This window comes from Dermochelys coriacea, chromosome 7 (assembly GCF_009764565.3).
Source record: "Dermochelys coriacea isolate rDerCor1 chromosome 7, rDerCor1.pri.v4, whole genome shotgun sequence".
NCBI lineage: Eukaryota > Metazoa > Chordata > Testudines > Dermochelyidae > Dermochelys > Dermochelys coriacea.
Genome location: NC_050074.1, coordinates 93,353,779 through 93,371,205, shown reverse-complemented (window position 1 = coordinate 93,371,205; position 17,427 = coordinate 93,353,779). Strand labels below are relative to the sequence as shown.

The 17,427-nt window shown below is 36.3% G+C and overlaps 1 protein-coding gene across 5 annotated transcripts in view; it reads right to left on the bottom strand.

Annotated features, from left to right (window-relative positions):
• HECTD2 (HECT domain E3 ubiquitin protein ligase 2) overlaps positions 1 to 17,427 on the bottom strand; it is a 74,142-nt gene that overhangs the window by 30,634 nt on the left and 26,081 nt on the right. For 2 of the 5 annotated variants that reach the window (XR_006282977.1, XM_038411425.2), the window contains exons 3-8: positions 12,840 to 12,978; positions 9,879 to 9,981; positions 8,637 to 8,726; positions 5,633 to 5,697; positions 1,631 to 1,676; positions 267 to 376 (exon numbers count right to left, since the gene is read on the bottom strand). Coding sequence is in view for 1 of the 5 variants with exons in the window: in XM_038411425.2 (XP_038267353.1) it covers positions 267 to 376; positions 1,631 to 1,676; positions 5,633 to 5,697; positions 8,637 to 8,726; positions 9,879 to 9,981; positions 12,840 to 12,978 (553 nt within the window). In the remaining 4 variants the exon portion in view is untranslated. Of the gene's footprint in view, positions 1 to 266; positions 377 to 1,630; positions 1,677 to 5,632; positions 5,698 to 8,636; positions 8,727 to 9,878; positions 9,982 to 12,839; positions 12,979 to 15,802; positions 16,006 to 16,053; positions 17,357 to 17,427 lie in introns of those variants that run through there. The other 3 variants (XR_006282978.1, XR_006282979.1, XR_006282980.1) reach the window with 3 other exon arrangements.

Sequence of the window (17,427 nt, the reverse complement as noted above, 5' to 3'; positions counted from 1 at the left end):
CCCTAGTGGTCCCTACTAGCACAGCTCCAACAGGACTACGCTTCCACCAATGGGATCTGTGCAAAAGTTAACATAGCCTTGTAACTTCCATGAGTATAGGAGAACTATGTATGAACCTCACAATCTGCTCCTTCCATATATGTTTAAAAAAAATAAAACTTTTCAGTTAATATAATTAATATAATATAATATTGTCAGAATACAAAAATGAAAGTACATTAAAAATTTATGATCCTATATGATGGAAAGTATTTTTTTTTTTTTACTTTTTAAACCAGTGAGCTAGGAAATGATGGTCAGCTTCTGCCAAGGTTGCTATCTGTCTTAGCAAGTGAGCATAGATGACATAAGTAGATGTGTTACTAAACTGAGGATTCTGCAAAAGATATTAAAAACATGTTAGTACCAAAATCGTATAAAGAAAAAAGCCATTACACTTTTCCAACCAATACAATCATGGATGAAAATATCATTCTGAAAATTGCTGTGATAGAGTCAAGATTATAAAACAATAGATATTTTTTATTTACAACTTCTGTTCAAAGTCAAAAGATATGTACAACTTCAATATAGCAACAGAAAACACTTAAAATGCTCTTACACTTTAAACAGAAAGCAGAGGTTTGTTTATTTAATGAAGACTTTGCTATAAGTGAACATCAATTAAAACATGTTGGATAAGCAATACTTATGGAAGTTTTAATATTCTTATGGCTGTGGTTAGCATTGACCTTACAGCTCAATATTATATACAACTATATTTCTCCGCATAAATTCTAATGATTGACATCTTCCAGGATTAGAGCATTAGTCTTAATTTCTATCATCACCCCTGCACTGGACTGATCACATTTCCACTATCACAGCAGGTTACATTTCACACAATTCACAGTTGCTTCCCTTTCCTGGTGTACTGAAAACCTTTTCTCCTACATGAATTAGATTCCCAGCTGATTTTAACCCCAAATACTGGTGAACTGCTCTCTTGTGTACAAAACACATCCACAAGCCTCATCTACGTTAGTAAAATTTGGACGTATAATTCATCATTGGTGCAACTCCACTAGTAGCAGCAACAGTCAAATGCTAGTATAAATAAGACTCAGGCATTCTTACCTCTGTATCTGATGTATTTATCGATAATATTTGTATGTTTCCTGCAACATTACAGCCTTATTTAATTGTTGAAACAAAACTGCTCAAAATATGGAGAATGTAGCCTGTTGGAAAAGTGGGCACAAGGGCAGATCAGTGCAGGAGAGCAGGGGATGGGGAGAAAATAAAATAACCCACTTTGCTCTCTCATCCTGCAAGATGGCAGTTTCCAAGCAGTAAATTTGCATTGTTTTTTGCATGTTAATTAGAAAGAAAGCCTCTATGTTTCATATCAATTTAAAATTTTAAAAGAAAAATCCCACAGCAGTAGACTTTTCTGTAAGGTAGCTGTAAATATTTCAGTACATAGTTTCCATATACAAGGAAATTAAATATAAACCCATTTAATGTAAAGCCGCTCAATTTATATTTTTAATTTACAGTACACTTTAGTTACACTTTGATTGCATACAGGATTGTACATCATGCACTAAACAGATTATGTGATTTACTAAAAAGCTTTTATTTTTCTTACCTGTAGAAGTATACAGTATGCTCTAAGATCATCTTTTGTTCGTGGCCTAAGATTTATATCAAAATCATACGTAAGTATAAAAAACATTAACAGTCAATGAAAACATGCATCTATTTTCTCAGTTTTGCTTCTCCAAAGATACCATATCTGTTGATCTTCTACAATCTATACATACTCTGGGTCCCTTTCACTGATCGGTTAGGAGAAGCAAAAGTAGTCTATCATTGTAAACCATTGGCTGAGGAACCCACCATCCACCCACTTTCTGCCATAAAGAGTTCTTCCAAAGTTAGTATAAGCAAGACGCACGTTACTGTAAATAACTATGTTCACAGGGAAAATGTCTTCTAAAAGGATCTCAATATGATCCTGAAGAACCCTTTGAAGATGCACCAAGTTGATAGAGCCTATATATTTCTGAAACAATAAAAGAAGGATCAGCAGACATGCCCAGGTAAGAGAAATTGACAAGAAAGAACATTTCTCTTATTATTATTCTCTTGTCCATTGATCCTTTGCATAGAAAGCATAGCCAGAAGCAAAAAGTAGACAGGCAGGGAAGAACAAGGTTAGGCCAGAAACACTGGAAAGCACAGAAAAACATAGCTGAAGCACCACTTCACTGAATACCCTCCTATGAAATTGTATGACGAGATACCCAGAACTCCTTTTTGAAAGCAAATGGTTGCTTTGTACATTTCCTTGATTGATGCTCAAGATTTCTCTGCCCATGAAAATGAAGCTGATTCAGAGGAGTGTGTCCATAGTCCCTCTAAGGAGAGACCTTTGGCCTGCAATGTTTTACTAACAGAGCAGTTGATTCAAGAAGAGACTTTGTCCTGTTTGGATGCTGAAGACTAATAAGAAAGACAAAAACTTGACCATCAATACTGCTCTGTTCTCTTAAGATAAATCTTGAGAACAAACCAAAAATCTGAGATATATCAGTTTTCTTTTTTGGGGGCATTTTAGATTAGGGTAAAATAACAGGATACTAAGACATGAGATACACTTCTAAGTCTGAAATCCTGGGGGTTACTTTGTTCCCTATGGAATATGCTGTAATGAGTGTAACTAATATGATTTTTGATAATGATAACTCTGAGGAAGCGTTAGCCATGAGGTAAATCCCACAAGATAAGTCCACGCAAGAATCTGGAAGTAGAAGTCTCTGATTAATCCCTCTCATGAGAGCAGAAAGCAGGAATCATTCTTAAATGTCCTTGGTATTACAAGCATAATCAAACAGCCCACTTGTTTCTGACATAGGAAATGTTGCAGAAATCCTGGTGTGCTTTTTGTAATCATTGGGTTTCATAGTTTAGAAAAAGTGAATTCATTCTTGTAGCATCTGTTGGAGATGTGTGAAGAGACAGCCTACAATTTCTGAATGGTCTATATTTCTTGGGTCAATTGTCCTCAAGGGATTTTAATCATGACCTTGTTGAGAGCTTCACCACATGGTCCTCCTCCATAGAAAGGTGTTAAAGGGTTACCAGCTGCTTTGGTGGTTAGCTTTCCATAAACACAGCTATGTTTATTTCCTGACAACGGTGGTTGGGATCAGTGATCCTGTGGAGGATCAAATTGAGCGAATGGTGGCATCTACTATGAAAGAAGAGATGAGAAGTCTTCAAGATGGCCTGCATTATTTTGTGTTTGAAGGCCGTAGCTTTTCAAGGATGGAATTTTCAAAAGCTCTCGGCATTGGCTTACTTCTGCTTCCATTTAGGTCAATGATAAAACTCCCACTGGATTTAATGGGACAAGAGAAGGTCAATGCTGAGCACTTTTGAAAAGCCCACTCCTAAGTTTCCTGAACTATAATACAGATGCTCTAGCAAAGTAGATGGCAGAGACAGAGGGCTGGAAAAATAATACTAAGGCCTGAATTTTCTTGGAATGGTGCTTTGACCTTCCTGTCCAACATAGTGCTTAAGAAAGAAATCTTTCTTAATGAAGAAGATTGTTTCCTTTATCATGCCTGTCAAAACAGCATCACTCTTGGGCACTGTGGACAGTTCCTTTCTTTGCAGCTTATTCAAAAGTTATTGATCTGCTAGTTTAGGCTATTGCTTTTTCATGGCTGCTCCCATTCTGAGTTTACTGTTCCTTAAGCAATCATTTCAAAGGAAAGTCCATGTGGTAGCAGGAAAATATATGACCACCTAGGCTTTAACTGATTCTTTCTTGCCTTCTTTTGGTGAGGACTCAAGAGCCAAAATAATCCTTTTAGTCATACTACTGCAGTATTTCCATGGGGTAAAAAGTCTTTCTTGGGAGCTTAGTTAACATTTTAAAGAATAGATTCAGACAGTTGTTCTTTGAGGAAAGAGAGTGAAAGGAAGTGGTTGAGCTGGAGGAGGAATCAAGTAGCACTTTCAAAGCTCCTACACTTTTCTTGTATTTCTTTAATCTTGGATCTTAAGATCCAATCATGGATCTTATGTCCACGACAGAAAGAGTCTACAGATTCAGAAGGAGAAAGGGGGAGGAATAAGCTCTTTTAGTGTTCATTGCATATACGATCCCATTGCTCTCCATTAAATCATTGAATGAGACACACCTTTGGGAAGACCCTTACCAAATTCTGGCTACTTTCTGAGTGAGGGGGACCTTGTGAAACAGGAACAATGTCAGCCAGCTAGCTATCTTAGCGTGTTTTCTCTTTTCTGTATTTGTACAGCACCCAACACAAAGGACCCAAATACTAGTTAATATAAATATTTATTAAAAATCATCCCCACATCTTAGAGGTTGGGGGAATCTTACGGAATGAGAGACGCATGGGGAGCGAGGAACAGTGTAGGAAAAGGAGTTACCCCTCTTTTTTCTATCTTAGAGAAGCATGGATGCTCTCATCGCCCTTCATGGTTGAGGATCTACCTACCTGCCTTTTCGTGCTTTGTGAGAGGTGTATCAGTGTGGTTTTGCTACTTCTTGCTGTTCATTTACTTTCTTGCTGTTGTTACTGTCACTGCTGAGACTTGCCTCCCTCACTAAATTTTTTGTGTGCCTCTTCAGGCTCTTCTGTTTTAAGCTACTACTGTTTGCTGAGCCACTTTGGTGGGAACTGGAAAGTAGCTTATCCATCACATTCCCCTCTATCCAGCAGAGATCTATCAACCAAAAGAGGCAATAATGACCAAGGGTGGAGTGGGGAAAAGAACTGTGTGTCTGGAACACCATTGTAAGCCCCTAGCTTAAGTGCTGCCTGGCAATCGAAGAGCAATTTGCATTGTGGAGAGGCAGCAGAGAGAAGAGATTCTGAAAGCAAAAAGCTGAAAAGAAAAAGAGGGTTTCCAGCTGCAAAATAAAAGTTTTTTGGAAAAGCACGAGGGAGCTCCAGAGCCGCATACCCATTTCCTAAGAAATTTTAATCAAGCAAGAAGTTGGGGAGAGGTCCTCTTGAACCAGTGCCCACCATGACTGAGGATATATCTACATTGTAAAAAACAAAGAAAGGAAAAGAAAAAAAACCTGTGTGTTCTTAACTTGGGTTTGCTAACCCATGCTGGCTAACTTGGGTTAAATAGGCAGTGAAGACATGGTTAACATGGTTTTTAACTTGAGTTAACAGCTTGAGTTCAAGCCTTAGAGGGAAGCCTGGGGTTGAACATGAACTGCTATGCTGAGTTTGCCATGTCTTCACAACCTGAGTTAGCTAATGCAGAAGTTGGTCCAATCAAAGATAGTATATCACCCTCCTTGTCTCTCCTACCCAATTTAAGTTTTTTTTTACAGTGTAGGAATACCATGAAAGCTCCAGCTATTTCTGATCAATCACTCAGAGGGGATTTGACTAAGATTTAGATGATCAGCAGATGTGTCTCTTCAAAGGAGAAACTTATAAAGCAAATAAGATGTAACTCAAATAATTTTTCATTCTTGGTCTAAAAACATGCTAGATCCTTGTCATGTATTAAAGAAAGATAATATACGAGTACAATAAACCCAGATTTTTCACTAATGTAAATGTGTGCAAATGCTGGTTATAATTACCCTTTCCACTCCTGTAACAGACCATTAATTATTCCTTTTAGGACAGACTTCTGAATATCTTGAGGCTAGGAAGAATGGAAAGAAAAAAAACCAAACAGTATTAGTGTAAAGAGTGTAAAGAGTACACTTCTTTTTTTACAGTTCATCTAATACAATTGTTGAAGCATGACAGTAGGATAACATTCTTATTTAAAGGATTAGGAATAGTTTTTACTCCACAATAAAACATAACTATTTATTTTGTCTACTTCACAGAAAATATATAACTAAAACAACCCAAACTAATGATAATACAATTAACATTAAGAGGAAATTTATATGCATACTATTCTGCTACCTTAATTGAGAGAAATGCCCAGGTTAGTTCCAACTGGGACTACTCAGGTGCATAAAATTATCCACATGTAAATGTTTATTGTATTTTGCCCTCTGTTTACAATAAAGTAACATTAATAGATCAGTAGAAGAATTAGGGCTTTTACTGTTGAACAAAGAACCAGGAGAAAATGTTAAACTTACTTTTGGTGCCTCTAAAAATTTGACTTTACCACAGTACTGTATTTGTGGTTATCCCTATACTTAAAATGGGGAATACTGCACATATGAACCTACACTGAACTACACTGAGCAGTGAAGTTTAAGATTATAATTCCACCCACTCTATGGGAGAAACTGATTTTAAAGTAATCAGTGAGAAACCTTCAATGAAAATTGCATAAGAAAAGGAGTACTTGTGGCACCTTAGAGACTAACAAATTTATTTGAGTATCAGCTTTCGTGATAGTGAAAGTGAGCTGTAGCTCACGAAAGCTGATGCTCAAATAAATTTGTTAGTCTCTAAGGTGCCACAAGTACTCCTTTTCTTTTTGTGAATACAGACTAACACGGCTGCTACTCTGAAACCTGTCATTATTTTACTTACAACTTTCAGATGAATATTTAGTTCAGCTAGTTGAATTTTGAATACTAGGTCTATAAGTAAATTAGATCTGGCAAGATTTATTAAATTGGTTATTAAAATTCTCTCATTTTAGGACATGACAACTAAATATGTATGAAGAACTAATAATATTCAATTTCTTGATGAGTCACTGAATATGTAATAAATGCTACTTCAACTTTCCCCCATTTTCAGTCTTCAGCGTTCCATTTTACTAATTTAGAATTAAAATACTAATTTTCTTATAATGGTAATAGAACGAATGACCTTATGCTGACATTCGTAGTAGGTTAATTGTATAAGAAAGCTGACCTAATTTTTTCCTTCATGCAAATTACCTTCTCTACAAAAGTTAAATGCCCAAGGTCTGCTGAATACTTCTTGATGATTCTAGCTCTAGTCAACAGAAGCTCTTGTTTAATAGCTTGATTACATTTGTAAAAATTAGGAAGGGCAAATCTCATCAATCTAGTCAGTCTAGAAAAAGTTCAATACATATTTTTTTTTCTTTTCATATATAAACAAATCTTTTAATTTGCAGATCTTTCAAAGCTGTGCTACTAGCAGAATTTAAAACAGAAAAACGAATCAGGGGAGCAAGTGTGTTTTCACCACAGCCTCACTTCCCAATCAAAACGTTATCAGTTTATTACATTTTCTCCAAATCTTTATTTAGATGTGACACGATAGGAGGATTATTAAAAGTAATACAAATTATCAAGGATGGATGCGTAGAAAAGAAACAAAATCAAAGACCACCCTAGACAAATCACTGCTAGCTAAGCTCTCTGTTTGGTTATATAAAATATCGTTTAAGTTACCAGAAGATGTTATCTTATATTAAGCCCTATTAAAAATAGGCACAAAACTTTTCAATTGGATACAAACATGGAAAAAAATATGTTTAAAAAAAAGCTACATCACCTAAAAAGTATATCACCCAAACTTAAAGAGATAGATTTAGACTGGGAGTCCGGTGAAAGTGAGGAGATAAAGAATGCACCATTGTTTTGAATCAATACATTGGGAAGCAATATGTTTTTCTATTGCACAACTAAGTTTAACTTTTGGTATCACTAGTATCTCTTACATATTATATATTATCTTATGGTTTCTTTTTCTATTATCTTGTTTCTCTGACTACTTGTTAGTATGTAAAAAAAGGCTCTCTCTTTCTACAGTCCAAGTCCCCAATCCTTCAATCTGATCATGAGGTCAGAGCACTATGCTGTGCCGGGGCCAGGGTCCTTCTAACTTCACTAGAACACTGCACAGGTGGACCTTTATACAATGTACAGCCTATTTGAAATCAGTGGTGTCCTGCACAATCACAGGAATCTACCTGCAAAAGCCATTTTCAGGATCTGAGCTTAAGTAAGAACCTCCGATGTTGTGAGGAAAAAGCCCTCATTACCATTTTTTCTTTCATGCCTCAAAAGAGAACAGTTCAGTACCATGTGAACAGATAGCTTAGAAGCAAACTAATGGTTACACAATATCCTTTACTGAACAGTAATATTAAGTTCACTATACCGGATGCAAATATTTTTATTGAGCGAAACACCAAAGGTCATACAAAATCAATCAAATAAATAATAAAAAATTGACTACATTAATAAGTGGTCAAGAATAGCCTATATTGTGCACTTAATTATTAAAGAAAAAATAACTTTCAAATTATTTGGAACCCATCATTTGCACATTTAACTTGCCTATGCATATTCATATGATTGTCACCCTCATTCCATCTTCCCCATTGCTTCCTACACTCATTTCTGTATCTTTTTTCAATCCACATAAAAAGCTTTTGGGGAAAGGAACCATGCCTTGCTATGATTGTGCAGCATATAGCATGATGGGATCCTGGTTCTTATTGAGGCCTCTAGACCCTACCAAAATATAAAACAATATTATTAACTAAAAGTTGTTCTATCCGTAGAGTGCAGTTTTCAGGATTTTATGGTGATTTCATGTAAGCTTGCACAGTTTTTGCAATTTCAGCAGATTCCTCAGTTCATGATTGTGAATCTTTTAAAAGATTTTAAAAACATCTTTTTTACTTACAGTATTTAGTAAGGCATCATAGACAGCATTCACAAATTTAGCATTGATTCCAGAATCATCAATGGTACTGAAAGGGAGACTGATATCTTTCTGCAAATTCAAATCATAAGCATTTTTTATTCAAGTTATTTCAAATGTCATTTTAAAATCCCCTTAAAAATAAAAGTTTTGGTGTGCTAACATCTGTCTCAAGTTTAGAAAAAAGTATGTACAGAGGAAAAAAATAAATTGATAATTTTTTGTAACAACAAAAAAGAAACCAGGTCAGATATGATATTGTATCTTTTCAAATTCTAATGCAAGAATACATTATGTTAGCAAAGTTCACCTGGCTCCAATTTATCAAAAATCTAAAATAACGGGACTACATTAGATGTGTCAGCTGATACATGATGGGTGATTTAGTCTACCATTTCTAGTCATTGGCTCAAATTCAAATTCAGCAAGTCAAGAGCAACAAAATTACTACCACGCAATATCTGTTAGATAACCTGTGTGACATAAATTAATACCCTCAATTCAGATCCCACTGTTCACATCAAATAGCACTGCCACAGGCAGATTCTGAAAAAATACGAAGAATTTACTTCAGCTTGGAGACTGAAGTACCCACCCACGGATGTGATCCTTTCAGAACCGGACTGAGGCACATTAAGAAGGCAATGCAAGGAAGAAAGTGTTGCCACAAACCATACTGTATTTGATTAGGGAATTGAGGGCTTCAGTCTCCAGGGCTGTCAGATAACTAGTTTACCAGCAATGGAACCTACATCAACAATAGTCTAAAAAGATATTAAAGCAACTCCATAGTTATAAAGTATTACAAATTTTAACAAAATAATATGTATATAGTTTTATTTACTATAATGCAAAGTTAATCTTTCAGAAATGGGTTGTACAGAGACAGCTTTTATAAAGTCTTTGCATTTTCTTTAATTCTCAGGACGCCAATTTTTGAATTTCTTTTGTTTTAAATCCTACAAATGTCCTTGAAACATTGCTTTACTAATACATGAATAATGGACGAATGGTGTACTAAAAACAAATAATAAATGGAACTAGTACATGAAACAATGAAATACTATAACTACAAAGTGTATGGGTAAGGTAAACAAGATAATAATACTATGAGTCTAGTCTGTTTAAGTAAACAAAGATAAAAATAAATTTTATGTGATGATTTATAGCATCTTGAAGATATAAAAGCTGTAGAGCTAAGCAGCATTCTGAATTGTTTTCTACCTTAAATGCAGCATTTAACTCCAGGAAAGAATCAAATGTTGTTAAATAAAAATCATGTACAGCTTTCCAATCTCCTGATGACTTAGTTTTTTCCATATCCTCCCTAGAAAGAAAATTCACAAATAAATATATATCACACAAGTTTATGTACAAATATTAAGCACTTTATGAAATAGACTTTATACTTCACTATTACTCCAATGTCTTTCATCTCTTAACAGATTTATGAGAAGGGTGAATTTAAGAATTGATGTGTGCAAGTTAATTTCTACTTTAATATTGAAAATCTAGAAACACTGACGCTCCAAAAGAATGGAGACATTTGAAATTGGTTGTGCAAAATATATTTCAGCACTACCTGACCATAATATTTATTAATTCAGATTATATTTCAGTATTTTAAAACAAATTAGTAATAGAATAATGTATTATCAATTCTTATGCAATGTGTAGAAATAATTTAAAATAGTAAGTAACCTCCTAAAACTGTTAATTTAACATTACAAGTACTGATCTTTGCTTCTATTACAAGCTTTAAAATTTCTAAATTTTACATAGCATATGTAAGATCACATTCATTGTTGCAACCATAAAATTCAGAGATTCACAGCTAGTTAAAAGCTGAGAGTTGGATACGTTATGTGAATATTTTAAACACCCATAAAGAACTAATGTCTGAAATAATGGAAAACTCTAAATACCTTGAAAATAAAAGTAAAAACATTTATGCAAAGCCAATCGGCAATTTATTTCCATATTAGTAGGGCCAGTGTTCTCCAGCAATGAAAACAGTAATTTTGGATTTTCAAAGCTATATATTTCAGACATTTTTGATATGCATTATATTAATAAAAAATACACATTGACAAACATGAGCAATATGCAATCCTTTACAATAATGGTGCTCAAACTTTTCCAGTCACACCCTGCCCCTTACCAGTAATGGAATCTGTCTGCGCCCACCCAGCATTACTGCATAGCCAAGGTTTCCTCAGCAGCAGAGCTTGGGAAGAAGGCGGAGCTGGGGATGGGGGAGGAGGTGGGGCTGGAGGTGGAGCTGGTTTGGGGGCAGAGAAGTAATGAGGGCAGAGCAGGACTGGATGAGGACAAAAAGGTGTTGGAGGTGGAGCTGGTCTGGGTGCGAAGTGGGACTGGACGCATGGTCCACCCTCCGTGCCCCCACCATGCACCCTCTGGACAGTCCTCTGAACCCCCTTATGGGGGCACAGAGAACTACACTTTGAGAACCACTGCTTTACAAAAATGCTGGGCACTGAGGGCTAGAGCCAGGCAAGCTATGTGCTGAGTAGCAGGGGGAAGGAGCAAGCTGTGTGCAGGAGAAATGAGTGGGGGACAGGTGCTGTGGATGTCACCCTGCATGCCCTGCTCACCCTCTGAATGGCAATTCCAAAAATTAAGGGCAATTCCAGAACTGAAAAGTCATTTTGGAAAAAAAAAAGCAGTAATTGCAGCAATTTCCAGAAAACATTAGCCCTACATGTTAGTGATACAAATCACAATTAATTTTTTCCTCTACAACATTTTTATATATTCACTCATATGAAATAAACTTGTTTATTTCAATAAAACACACTGTAAATGTGAAAATAGATGTAATATTTTCAAAGTGCTTAAAGGATTTAGGAGCATGTTTTGCTGAAAGTCAACGGGGCTTAGATTCCTAAGTCACAGACACTTTTGAAAATTTTAGTTAAAATTTATAATGTGGGGTAGATGGGTTTGTAACATGTTTCAGTTTTTCGACCACTTGAGTTCTGGCCAAATATTCTCTTTTACCAGTTCCTTTGTGATACCTGACTCATTCTGCACCAAGTAAAGAAACACCTGACAAATCAGAACATCTGTTACTTTTAACCTCCTACTGAATGTGAGAAATCTCAAACACACACAAAAAGCAACCAACTTGTTAAAAGAAGATAAACTCATATGTCAGTAAGAGCAACTGTGAACTTTTCCTTGATAAATGAGGTCAGTTAGGTTTGTGTTCTGACAGAGAGAGTAAATATGAAAGTGGAACAAAGCCAAATCGATTTGGAACAGTGATCATATTATCCTTTTGCTAAATTGTAAGAGGGCAGCAGTATAAAGCTCACCTGTAAGGAATCTGATCTAAGTCCACAGAAATAAAAGGCCTGTTGAGTGTAGTGCTTCTCACATAAGGGAACTAGAATGAAGGGGATTTCCCCAATATGGTTTCAAGCTTACTTACGCTATTTAAAATAGCACTATCATCAATAGAAAGGAGGAGAAAAAAAAAAACAACTAACTACAAAAAGAGAGTGAACTGCTGACAACAGTGTCCTTTCACATAATATGAAAAAAATATTTCTACATTTTAAACATCTAAGTGAGAGGTGGCACAGCTCATATTATTAACTATTGTCAAAGGGCCAAAAATATAGGAAGTTACAAATTAAAGGCTTGGTACACAATGTCTTCAGAGTTGAGAATGCCCAGCTTCTGATTGGATCGGACCCCAAATGAGTGGATGATAAACAGCAAAGCTTCAGAGATGTGGTTTAAATATCGAAAGAGCTTTTGTATCCTGAGAATACCCCAGTATGTCTTTTCTCTGATTGAAACTAAATATCCACTAAATATCAGTAGTTCTTTCACTTCCCCACCCTCCAAGAAAACAGTAATGGTAGAAAAAATGCATGTGGCACTGAGCTGCTGATGGTGCTATCTTTAGGTGATGCATAAAACCCAAGCTGAGCAAAGAACCATGACAATTTCCACAGCCACAGAAGTATTAATTCCAACATCCTAGCCAAAATAACTTACAAAATTACATTCTATCTAGCATTCTGTTAGCTTGTACTGATCCCATCACTAGAGGTCAGCGAGAAAAACAATATATTACATACATACATAAATAAAATGGAAAGTCAGTCAATAAAAACCAAAACAGAGTATACAGTTAAAACCAATACAACTTACTGGAAGTCCTTCATAGTTTTGGTTCGGATGGGAAGGGAAGATTCTGGAGGGACTGGAGCTTTCAGTTCCGGTGGTAGTGTATCTATAGAGATGCGCTGCTTTTGCCTAACATCAAGGCAAATTGGTGGTAGATCTCTCACTTATTGAAAAATTTTAAAGAAGTGTTAAATGTATTGTAATCATATACATAATTTACAAAGAAAGATTGATTTATGTAGCTTGCAAAATACAAAGGCATATGAACTATGCAAAAGGACTAAAGTTTACATTGTAATCTGTAAAGAGAACTTAAACATTGTTTTTGTAAACTAGGAACTTGTATATACGTGAAACTGATAGAAAATGCCTTTTCAACCAATATAAAAATTAGCTTAAATTTTTTCCATATTGCTCAAAATTCCATTTTTGACAAATATCAAAATTTAAAATTTCACTGTGGAAAAAACACAAACACATTCTCACTATTTTACTTTCCTCCTTCTATCTTTTAAAAGTGAAAATAGGTAAAAGGGAGTGAGAGAAAATGGTTTTTTCCCTCCCAAACCTTTTAAAAAAAATTCATTTAAAAATGTAAAAAAACCCCCAACATTTCAAATAAAGCCAAACATTTTCATTTCTTTTGAATGTTTTAGTGAAGCTTACTTACTGCCTGACCAGCTGCAATATTTATATTATACTAGGGCTGTCAAGCAATTAAAAAAATTAATCGCACGATTAATCGCACTGTTAATAATAGAATACCATTTATTTAAATATTTTGGATGTTTTCTACATTTTCAAATATATTGATTTTAATTACAACACAGAATACAAAGTGTACAGTGCTCACTTAATATTTATTTTTGATTACAAATATCTGCACTATAAAAAACAAAATAAATATATTTTTCAATTCACTTAATACAAGTACTGTAGTGCAATCTCTATCATGGAATTTGATCTATCATTTCAAATGTAGAATTATGTACAAAAATAACTGCGCTCAAAAATAAAAAACAGTGAAAAACTTTAGCGCCTACTAGTCTTACTCAGTCCTACTTCTTGTTCAGCCAATCGCTCAGGTTAACAAGTTTGTTTACATTTGCAGGAGATAATGCTGTCCGCTTCTTGTTTACAATGTCACCTGAAAGTAAGAATAGGCATTTGCATTGCACCGCTGTAGCTGGAGTTGCAAGATATTTACATGATAAATGCACTAAAGATTCATATGTCCCTTCATACTTCAAATCAACTGGGTTCTGCTCGATGATGATCCAAAGCAGTGAGGCATGACGCATGCTCATTTTCATCATCTGAGTCAGATGCTGCTAGCAGAAGGTTGGTTTTCTTTTTGGTGATTCAGGCTCTGCAGTTTCTGCATCGGAGTGTTGTTCTTTTAAGACTTCTGAAAGCATGCTCCACACCCAGTCCCTTTCAGATTTTGGAAGGCACTTCAGATTCTTAAACCTTGGGTCGAGTGCTGTAGTTATCTTTGGAACTCTCACATTGGTACCTTCTTTGCATTTTGTCAAATCTGCAGTGAAAGTGTTCTTAAAACAAACAACATGTGCTGGGTCATCATCTGAGACTGCTAGAACATGAAATATATGGCAGAATGTGGGTAAAACTGGAGACATATAATTCTCCCCAAAGAAGTTGAGTCACGAATTTAATTAACACATTTTTTTAAATGAGTGTCATCAGCATAGAATTATATCCTCTGTAACGGTGGCCAAAGCATGCAGGGACATACAAATGTTTAGCATATCCGGCTTGTAAATACCTTGCAATGCCAGCTACAAATTGCCATGCGTATGCCTGTTCTCACTTTCAGCAGCATTATCTCCCATAAATGTAAACAAACTTGTTTGTCTGAGCGATTGGCTGAAAAAGAAGTAGGACCGAGTGGACTTGTAGCCTCTAAAGTTCTACATTATTTTGTTTTTGAGTGCAGATATGCAACAAAAATATTGACATTTGTAAGTTGCACTTAGTATTTTTTAAATCATTTTTATAGTGCAAACATTTGTAATAAAATAATAATATAAAGTGAGCACTGTACACTTTGTCTTCTGTGTTGAAATCAATATACAGTAAAAGCTGTTTTATTCAGCATTTCACCAACTGTAAAGCTCTATAAACTGGCATTTCTGATCTTCACTGAAATGCCGGTTTATAGGCCAGTTGGTGTGGGTCCAGCGCAGGGACACGGGAGGGGGTGTGGAGGGAGGCTCTGGCAGGGAATCTGCCTGTGGGAGGGGATCGGGGCAGAGGGTGTGGCGCAAGAGAGTATGCAAGGAGCCAGATCCGGGGGGCGCTCATACGGTTTGGGTATGGTAGGGAACTCAAGACAGCAGGTTGGGACGCGGGAGTGGGTGTGGGCTGCCTCCACCTGCAGACACCGTCCCCACAGCCAATGGGAGCTGCGGAGCTAATGCTTGGGGTACGGAAGAGGCGACCTGTCCTGGCTGCTCTCAGGCAGAGGTGCGGCAGGCTGCCCCTGCCCTATCCCCAAGCATTAGCTCCACAGCTCCCATTAGCTGTGGGGATGGTGCCTGCAGGCGGAGGCAGCCCGCACCCACTCCCGTGCCCCAACCTGCTGTCTTGAGTTCCCTCCCGCACCCAACTCCCTTCCTTTTAGTTAACTGGCATTTTTCAGTTACCAGCACCCCCCATAACTCCAACATACCGAATAAAACAGCTTTTACTGTATCTGAAAATGTAGAAAACATTCAAAAGTATTTATAATAAATTTCAATTGGTATTCTATTATTGTTTAACAGTGTGATTAAACTGTGATTAATTTTTTTGAGTTAATCGCGAGTTAAAACTGCGATTAATCGACAGCCATATATTATATTTTTCACAGCTCTACCACAATTTTTTAGCATAAATCTGGGAACACAATATAGTAAAATGTCATTCTGTGGGCAAATTAGTGATAGAAAGGTGATGGAGGTATCATTTGATTCCTAAAAACCTACAGAATCACAGTTTCAATGTGCCAACTTCTGTGGCATTGTGAGGGGCTTACTGCTCCCCTGGCACCCAGCTTCTAGTCCTCCGGTTGGTAGAAATTTTGATAATACAGTGCTGTCAGAAATGCCTCCAGTTGGGTATCATTCAAGAGCCCTTTCTCCCATAAACACAAAGGCACCAAACGTGATAAACCTAGAACGATTATGTAAACATATATTCGAGAAAATGTTTAAAATCAACATTTTTTAAACTATACCTTAACAGAGGGATGCATTGCTTACATAAAAAAAGACATTGATCTTTTGTAATTCTAGTGAAGTTAGCATTGACATGTAGGACTGAAAACATTTATTTATCAAAGTCACCATCAGTGTCATCTCCATCTAGGGGGCACCATTGCTAGACATATTCTCACACTGATCCTTGTCTGAGCTGCACTTGCATATTTCTGTGCAAAGCAGGCTGCTGGCCAAACATTTGCAGGATGGTGAGCATCTGGTCTTTGCACACAAGCATTTGATTAGCTGAAGTACTGATCTGGAACCACATAGTAATTCACACATAACCGGTATGATCAGTTCATTCTCCAAGACCCAACCATGCCCAATAGGGGAGGGTAGTTTTGGATATGGTCGATCATCTCAGAGCCATTCCATTGCTTGATAATTTGCCCTTATGACACCAAAGTATAAATAGTACCCACATCAATGGCAATTTTTCTCAGTTTATCTGCTTCTTAGAAAGCATCCATCAACATAGTTCTGCAAATGTCGTAATGTTAGTCTTCAAATGGTAAACTTGGTATATTAATGCCTCCAGTTAATTTATGACATCATCAGTGATTGTCTCATGCATTCCAAGAACCTTCAGAGCGAGGAAAGAGGCTTTGGAAACTGAATCTAATACCGTCCAGTAAGATAGTTTGATAATAAGATAACAGAAGGGAACAGGTGACCTTTTAACAACCCAATTTCCTTTTTGAAATTCCTCCAATATGTCAGGGTCAGACTTTTCACACCTCTTATTTCAGCGAGGTAGCAGATTAATCATCCCAGAATAGTTGGTTAAATCTAAAGCAAAAATGTATTTTGCTAGGTCTTCCAGTGTGAGATACAAATTCTAATTAGCAGATCGAATAAAGAGCAGCAAAGACTCAAGCATCTTCATGTATTACTACACTAGTCCAAAAGTTGGCTTTGTCACCAATTCAACTTCATTAAATTTCATGATCCATTCTGTGATATTGCAGCTCTCCATCATGTACAATAATGGTCACTGAATACGGAATGTACACTGGATGTATGGAACTCGTCTTGCAAGTCCTGTATCCTTTGAGAAACAACTTAAAATACATCAGTATGCTTTTCAAAGATGACATCTAGTTAGCATTTTTGAAGGGTAACGAGTGTTTGGGTGTGTGATTCTACAACATATCACAACTTTTTCCCTGCAAAAATATGGTTCACAATGCCAAGTGTTGTGTTCAATCAGGTCCTCCAAGGTGATATTCTCCAAAGGTTCAGTTACTAGTTGGTAATCTTTTGTCTCCCCATTGATGCCTAAAAATGATTGAGACTAAAGTAAAAACAAGGATTCTGTAATAAATTACTCTGGGATTGTAATGATGTTA